The following is an 8,954-nucleotide window of genomic DNA, read 5'->3' as shown; positions in this document are numbered from 1 at the left end:
CAATTGGGTAGTTGATTAATCGATTAAGTGTATAACTATCTAAAATTAGGTATTTATTCAGGTTTGCTTAATAACTTAGTATACTAGGATTGACGGCCCTACTAAAACATTTAGATAGGTGAGACCGAAAGGGTATCTCATTGGTTAAGCCTTTAGTAGACTTGTCCTAAGCGGTGAGACTGAAAGGGCATCTTAGGTTACCAAAGATGAGATCGAATGATTATTCCTAATTAAGAATGGTAAATAACTCAATTATTGGCTTAATTAATAAATTAGTGATTCAATTGATTCTAGACTAAGTAGCTCGCATCGTTGAAATAAGGAATAAGAAATTTTGATAGTTTAACCTAGGTTTAGTTTAATATAATTACTTTTATCATTATTTTAATACGGAAATCGCACTACTAATTTGTAACTCAACTAGAAGAGTAATTATTTTCAAGTAATTAATTTTGTACTAATTTTCACCAATCTAACAATCCATTGGGTACAATCCTCGAAATACTTTCTAATGTTTAATTGTAAACTTAAACTATATTACAACCTATTCGCTTGTAGATATCGCACTTAAATTATTTATCTAAATTGCATATTTCTAAGTCCCAACACTTGCACAGTAGAACGCGATCAATTATTAAAATATTTTTTACTCTTCTTAAAGAAATCATCAGTTCCTTCAACAAAACAAAAGTAGTTTTGCCTGATCCTCCAATACCCCAAGTTTCAAATTTAAATAAGCTTTTCAAAATAGTCATTTTTAAACCAAACCCAAACTCCAAGTAACACTTAAATTTTAAGTTTGATAAGAATCTTTTAAATGAATTAAGATTAACTCATCACACTTAGTAGCTTAAACATAATATAAATATTATTTTAAAAATTTATTTAATATAATGTCAGCGAAAATTTTAGATTACACGAACAATGTTCAAAATGTAAGATATACCTCATTTAAAAAATAATTGTAACACCCCTAACCCATATCCATCGCCAGAATAGGGTTATAGGACATTACCGGAGTTTACAAATTAATTTACAAACATTTCATTATTTCATCAAGCAATCATATTTATAACCAATCAAAATCAAAACATTAATGAGCTAACGTTGGCCAATTTAATTTATTCATGCAATTATAACCAGAATCAAATAATCCAAAATTACTGATAGAACCAATGGATAGTGTGATATATCTCCCACAAGCTTCCAATCCAATCGAGCTTCTGATAATCATTTCAATGCATCTAATAATTATACATATTACCAATAATAATTCAATTCCAATAATAAAATACATATTTATATAATATTCATCACCAAATAACATTCACTTTAATTAAAATTATACAAAATATAGTTCATATGAACTTACCAGGCTAAATTGCAGAAATACCAAAATTCAGGGACATTTTGGTAATTTTCTATTTTCCTCGAATTTCCACCAAATCTTGATCTAAATTAATATTTCATTCAATTTATCAATTTAAATAATAAAACAATTCATTTCATGCAATTTGGTCACTTTTTGATATTTTTACAAATTTACCCTTAAAATTTTACTTTTATTCAATTTAGTTCCCGAACCTAAAACATGCAAATTAGTCATTTTTAATGAAAACTCATGCTAGTTGAATAATCATATGTTTTCCTCCTCCTCCTCTCCATTCCACATCCTTAAATGCATATAACATGCTTATATGTAACATTATCTATAATTTCATTATTTACTTATTTGTTCATTCAAAGCTGTCCACTTGAGTCATAGTCACAAAATTATTTATATCTTGAGCTACGTAACTCCAAATTGAGATCCGTTAATTTTATATGAAACTAGACTCACATATCTTCTTACTATAAAATTTTTAGAATTTTTGGTTTAACTAATAAGTACAGTTTATTCTTTAAATTCATTCATATTCTGTTGTCTGACAGTTTTGACCCTTCTTCACTAAAAATTAATTATCTCCTCATACAGGATTCGGATAATGTTCCCGTCTATTTCTATTTTAAACATATAAATTTAATCCCCTAATCATTTTTATCCAATTTTTGATGATTTTCCAATGTCAGAATAGGGGAACCCGAAATCATTCTAACCTTATCTCACAAATTTATTATAACTCATGATTTACAATTTCATTGCTTACACCATTTCTTCTATGAGAAACTAGACTCAATAAGCTTTAATTCCATATTTTTTTCATTCTCTAATTCAATTTCTACGATTTATGGTGATTTTTCAAAGTTAACATACCGCTGCTGTCCAAAACTGTTTTAGTGCAAGATGTTGATAATCAAATTTATAACACCCTCCTTTCCTTTCTCTACAATATTTTATATCAATTCCTCTTGTTTCCCTTCACTAAAATATCAAGAACATAGAACCTTATATAACAAAACCCTACATTAACATCAATTTCATACTTTTTCAATAATATCAAACTCAAAAATATATTGAAATCTTGATGTTCTTACCTTGCTCTACTGATTTCAATCTTTAACTTGATTTTCTCTCTTCTCTAGCCTCTATTTCTTGAATCTAACTTGATATTCTAGCTCCCCATGGTCTCCTTATCAATTTTCTCTCTTGGTGGCTATGGAAATTTCTTTGATTTTTAAGTGAAAATGGTGAATTTTTAGTGAGAAAACAAATTGTAAAGAAAAGAAAGTTTTTTTTCTTTCTTTTCTCTTCATACGTTGGAATGCATGGGAGAATATGATGATTCTTCATCTTTTCTTCCATATATATATACTAAATAAAATAATAATAAAATGATAAAATATCATTTAAAAATCAAATTAAAATATTAATAAACTAATATTTATTTAATCTAAAATATCTCCAACATCATCATTATTTTCTAGATTTCTCTTTCTTCTAATTGACCATTTTGCCCTTTAGATCTTTTAAAATTCCATCCTTGAGTCATCACTTAATTTGGTAAAATTATGATTTAGTCCCTCATAATTCTTCATCTATTCAATTTGGTCCCAATTCATCCATTTTCCTTAGTTTCTAGATTATTCCACCCTTAAAATATTTACACTGTTGCTCCTTCAACTTTTTTATATTTACACTTTAACCCCTTAAATTTTGAGTATTTACTCTTGGGTAACAAAACTTTTCTCACTTTTGAAATTTAATCTTTTCTTTAATTAATATGTCATAATATACTTTCCAATATTGTCATAACTCCAAATTCTCCTTTTTGTCACTTTATTTCCTTACTATATCAAAGATAATATCTTATTGTAAAAATTTTCGGGGTATTACAATAATTATTTTAAAAAATAAGATGCATGATTGCATTTCAACTCTACTTGTAAAATAAGGATTTAATTCACAAATTGGTACTTAAATTATATGTATTTTTTTCATCTTGATATCTAAACGTTTTTTTTTGTCACAAGTAATATTTAAGCTACTTTTTTTCTCAAGTTGATACATCGGTTAGTCAAACTGTTAAGTTTATTTATAAAAAAAAGGGCTTAACTCACAAATCGGTACCTAAACTATGCATTTTTCCCATTTTGATACCTAAACATTTTTTTTGTCACAAGTAATACCCAAACTACTTTTTTTTCCTAAGTTGGTACCTCTGTTAGTTTGTGTGTTAGTTAGACTGTTAAGTCTATTAAAAAAAAAAGAAGATAACCAATTAAAAATTTCATAAAAATAAAAAATAGAGAAAAATGATTCTACCGTTTTTTTAGCTTGGTTAAATCGATCTATATCGACTTGCAGGTTAATCGATTCAAGTCCTATCTCTGGACTAGTACCCCGATCGGTACTTGGTTCGACTAGTTAGTCTGGTCCGATTTTAAAAAATTGTCTCTAATCGATGAAATAACTTTTTCGATCCTGTTAGGTCGAGTAAAGGAAAATAAAAGAATTAAATTTTTTTAAAGTTTATATGATGTGGAAGTTTATTATTGGTTGGAATTTTTTTAACTGATATAACATTTTGGTATAAAATGGGTAAAAGAAGAATAATATAGGTACCATTTGTGAAAAAGAGAGAGGTTAAAATACCAACTTGGAAAAAAGAGTATAGTTTAAGTACTAATTTATGAGTTAAACCTTTTTTTAAAATAGACTTAATTGTTTGACTAATAAATGTACCAACTTAGGAAAAAAAAGTAGTTTAGGTACCACTAGAATTGTCCATGGGTCAAGTCTTGTCAAGTAAAAAATTTAGGCCCATTTTCTAGGCTTGGGCCCGATTTAGCCTAAAAAATTGGCCTAAAATTTTGTCCAAGCCAGGCCTAGATGAAAATGCTAAAACGCGAACCTGACCTGGCCCAGCCGTATTAACTTTTTTTTATATAAAAACAAATTTTAAAAATATAATATATCAAATATAATAAAAATATTAAAATAAATGTTTCCCAACAAATACAAAAAAAGTTAAAAAATTTACCTAAATAACATTAAGATAATTGCAACTTAGCAAGCAAATATCTCCACATTAGTAACACAATTAATAATAAAATAAGAGTTATACAATATTCAAACAATAACAACAAAATAATAGCAAAACAATGACAAAACAGTAAAAAACAACAATTTTTTTTACAAATTCAGATCAGGCGGGGCCTAGGCAAAAAAAATTTACCCAAGGCTCGGTTCATTTGAAAAAGGGCCTTATTTTTTTGTTCAAGCCCATTTTTGAGTCTATATTTTTTTTCCAAACTCTCTCACTTTTCAAGCGGACATTTAAGCCAGGCTATTAGTAAATCTAGGCACCACTTATACTAAAAAAAGATTTAGGGTGGGTTTAGATGCGCGGTGCGGTGCGGTGCAATGCGTTTAGCTTACTCTTTGTCTCAAGTTACAGTATCGCTACAGTATCTAATCTCACCGCCACCGCTGTTTTTACACTAACCGTAAGTAAACGCACTGCCCATCCAAACTCACCATTAGTAAGTAATATGAAAGTAGTTTAAATACTAATTTATGGATTAAGCTTAAAATAAAATTTCTTACTTTACAGAGAAGAACAGCATTAAAAGCCCAAAAAAACCAACTGCACTAACAGCCCATGCCCAATAAGCAAAAGAGAGGAGAAAAACCCTAGCTGACATACGTTAATGCTCACTCACTCAAACGCACTGCTTGTATCTCATCGACTATAAATCCCTCTGTTGCTCCACCCTCAAAATCTTCGTCTCTTTATTTTCTTTCGCCGCCTTTCTCTCCCAGGTTTGTTCTTTTTTTTTTTATCCCTTTCATTTTTAATTAAGATCTGTCGTTGATTTACATCCTTATGTTCATTTCTTCTTGTTTTTAGCCTTAGATCCCGATGTTGTAGGAAATATGAATGTTTTTAGTAGTAAATTATGCTGTTAATTGGTTCTACAAGCTTTCTAAATGCTTTTATGTATAGCTGATATGATTTTAGATCTTGATATATATATTGCTTGTTTTGATGTTACTGTGTATGTATTCATTTTAGCAAGACCAATAATTATATATGTTTTTGTTTACTGTGCAGTTTGATTCTTTGTTCGGGGCAATTTAAAGACGAGTCAAGATGGTAAGTTGAATGAGAGTATATTATTGTATCCTTTTTGTGGATTTGTTTGAGTCTTTTCTTTGACATTTTGATTTATGTTATGTTGGATGTGTTGCAGGTGAAGTTTACAGCTGAGGAGCTCCGTGCCATTATGGACCGGAAACACAACATCCGTAACATGTCTGTTATTGCCCATGTGGATCACGGTATGATTTTTTCGATCATGTTTGTTATCACTGAACCTAATGTAATAGAACAATGCTTGTTGGAGTAAGTGGTTATGCAATAATGCTTGTCTATTTGTTATGTTCGATTTGTCGCATCTTGAAGTATGAAATTGCTTCTGCTTTAGATATCTGGAAAGATGATAATAGCAATGTGTATACTTTAGCTTGAAGTGATCTTATGCTAAGATTAGTCGCAAATTGAAAGCCATGTTTGCCTGATATTGAAGTTAGTTTTTAACTTCTTTATGATTGACACTTGTTAATATAAGTGGCTGTGCTGATGTAAAATGCTGGTATTAGTTCTGATTGAGGTTTTTTTTCTATATGCAGGGAAATCAACTCTTACCGATTCTCTTGTGGCTGCTGCTGGTATCATTGCACAAGAAGTTGCTGGTGATGTTCGTATGACAGATACCCGTGCAGATGAGGCTGAGCGTGGTATTACAATCAAGTCTACTGGAATCTCTTTGTACTATGAAATGAGTGAGGATTCTTTGAAGAGCTACAAGGGCGAGAGGCATGGGAATGAGTACCTCATCAATCTTATTGATTCCCCTGGGCACGTTGACTTTTCATCTGAGGTCACAGCTGCTCTTCGAATTACTGATGGTGCCCTTGTGGTTGTTGATTGTATTGAAGGTGTCTGTGTGCAAACAGAGACTGTCCTCCGCCAGGCTCTCGGTGAAAGGATCAGGCCTGTCTTGACTGTTAACAAGATGGACAGGTGCTTCCTTGAGCTCCAGGTTGATGGAGAGGAGGCTTACCAGACATTTCAGAGAGTGATCGAAAATGCTAATGTCATCATGGCCACATACGAAGATCCTCTTCTTGGTGATGTTCAAGTCTACCCTGAGAAGGGGACAGTTGCCTTCTCTGCAGGTTTGCATGGTTGGGCTTTTACCTTGACCAACTTTGCAAAAATGTATGCCTCAAAGTTTGGAGTTGATGAGTCAAAAATGATGGAAAGACTTTGGGGTGAGAACTTCTTCGATCCAGCTACCAAGAAGTGGACCACCAAGAACACTGGTTCTGCCACCTGCAAGCGTGGATTTGTTCAGTTCTGTTACGAACCCATCAAGCAGATCATCAACACTTGTATGAATGACCAGAAGGATAAACTCTGGCCAATGTTGCAAAAGCTTGGTGTCACCATGAAGTCTGATGAGAAGGACTTGATGGGGAAGGCCCTAATGAAGCGTGTGATGCAGACGTGGCTTCCTGCAAGCGATGCTCTCCTGGAAATGATGGTCTTTCACCTTCCCTCACCTAGCAAGGCTCAGAAGTATCGTGTTGAGAACTTGTACGAGGGTCCTCTTGATGATATCTATGCCAATGCTATCAGAAACTGTGATCCTGAGGGTCCTCTTATGCTCTATGTTTCAAAGATGATTCCTGCTTCTGATAAGGGCAGATTCTTTGCTTTTGGTCGTGTCTTTTCTGGCAAAGTCTCAACTGGATTGAAGGTTAGGATCATGGGCCCGAACTATGTCCCTGGTGAGAAGAAAGACTTGTATGTTAAGAGTGTGCAAAGAACTGTCATTTGGATGGGAAAGAAGCAGGAGACTGTTGAAGATGTACCTTGTGGTAACACAGTTGCCATGGTTGGTTTGGATCAGTTTATCACCAAGAATGCTACTTTGACAAACGAGAAGGAAGTTGATGCCCACCCAATTCGTGCAATGAAGTTTTCCGTCTCCCCTGTTGTCCGTGTTGCTGTTCAGTGCAAGGTTGCATCTGATCTTCCCAAACTTGTTGAAGGGCTTAAGCGTTTGGCCAAGTCTGATCCTATGGTTCTCTGTACCATTGAAGAGTCTGGAGAGCACATTGTTGCTGGTGCTGGTGAACTCCACCTTGAGATCTGTCTCAAGGATTTACAAGAAGATTTCATGGGTGGTGCTGAGATTATTAAATCAGACCCTGTTGTGTCATTCCGTGAGACTGTCCTTGAGAGGTCTTGCAGGACAGTGATGAGCAAATCTCCTAACAAGCACAATCGTCTGTACATGGAAGCTCGACCCTTGGAGGAAGGTCTTGCTGAGGCCATTGACGATGGACGCATTGGTCCAAGAGATGATCCTAAGGTTCGTTCCAAGATCCTGGCTGAGGAGTTTGGTTGGGACAAAGATCTCGCTAAGAAGATTTGGTGTTTTGGCCCTGAGACCACTGGCCCTAACATGGTGGTTGATATGTGTAAGGGAGTTCAATATCTGAATGAAATTAAGGATTCAGTTGTTGCTGGGTTCCAGTGGGCATCAAAGGAAGGTGCCCTGGCTGAAGAAAACATGAGAGCCATCTGCTTCGAAGTCTGTGACGTGGTTCTCCATGCTGATGCCATCCACAGAGGTGGTGGGCAGATTATTCCAACAGCTAGGAGGGTCTTCTATGCTTCTCAGCTCACAGCCAAGCCAAGGCTTCTTGAACCTGTTTACTTGGTCGAGATCCAAGCCCCGGAGCAGGCACTTGGTGGTATTTACAGTGTTCTTAACCAGAAGCGTGGACACGTATTCGAAGAAATGCAAAGACCTGGCACTCCACTTTACAACATCAAGGCATACCTTCCTGTCATTGAGTCCTTTGGATTCTCTAGCACTTTGAGGGCTGCAACATCAGGACAAGCTTTCCCACAATGTGTGTTTGATCACTGGGATATGATGTCATCAGACCCATTGGAACCTGGCTCTCAGGCAGCAGCCCATGTCGCCGAAATCCGCAAGAGGAAAGGATTGAAGGAACAGATGACCCCACTTTCTGAGTTCGAGGACAAACTGTAAGCTAAGAGAGAGTAACTGTGATTGTGCGGCATAACCTTTGCTGCAATTTAGTTTTGTTTTCTGTCTGGTTATATTTTGTTAGCATGGATGCTTTTTCACCCATATGTACTTTCGTTTTTAGACGCTTGTGTTTTGATGATGATCATGATGTACTACAATCGACATTGCGTTGAACTTTTTTATACATCTCTTATCTTCATATGCCAACTTCATTTAGAGGTTTTTGTGCGAGTATGATACTACAATCTTTTTAGGGAGTTTCTAAGCTTACTAAACTTGCTTGTGCATCAAGTAAGTCGACTATTTATTATACCATTTAGGCTTTTACTTAAATCTTTTAGACGAACTTGCCTCTAGTTTGGATCTGGTTCAATGGAACTACCCTTTATGTCCTTTTAATTCCAGAAAATACAGCTCACTTTTGTTAATTTTATAGGGTA

At 34.2% G+C, this 8,954-nt stretch overlaps 1 protein-coding gene across 1 annotated transcript; it reads left to right on the top strand.

Annotated features, from left to right (window-relative positions):
* Window positions 1-5,011: 5,011 nt before the first annotated feature.
* On the top strand, window positions 5,012-8,721 carry LOC121213757 (elongation factor 2). Its single transcript, XM_041086780.1, has 4 exons — window positions 5,012-5,203; window positions 5,496-5,537; window positions 5,635-5,722; window positions 6,074-8,721. Exons 2-4 carry the CDS (start codon window positions 5,535-5,537, stop codon window positions 8,512-8,514), a joined length of 2,532 nt encoding a protein of 843 aa, XP_040942714.1. The 5' UTR covers window positions 5,012-5,203; window positions 5,496-5,534; the 3' UTR covers window positions 8,515-8,721.
* The last annotated feature ends 233 nt before the right edge of the window (window positions 8,722-8,954 follow it).

This window comes from Gossypium hirsutum, chromosome D01 (assembly GCF_007990345.1).
Source record: "Gossypium hirsutum isolate 1008001.06 chromosome D01, Gossypium_hirsutum_v2.1, whole genome shotgun sequence".
NCBI classification, from domain to species: Eukaryota; Viridiplantae; Streptophyta; class Magnoliopsida; order Malvales; family Malvaceae; genus Gossypium; species Gossypium hirsutum.
This window is presented reverse-complemented; position numbering and strand designations above follow the sequence as displayed.

Excerpts from the sequence above, each read along its gene's own strand:
- LOC121213757 (XM_041086780.1), top strand. Across the intron at positions 5,723-6,073 it reads TATTGCCCATGTGGATCACG|GGAAATCAACTCTTACCGAT; the intron begins GTATGATTTTTT and ends TTCTATATGCAG.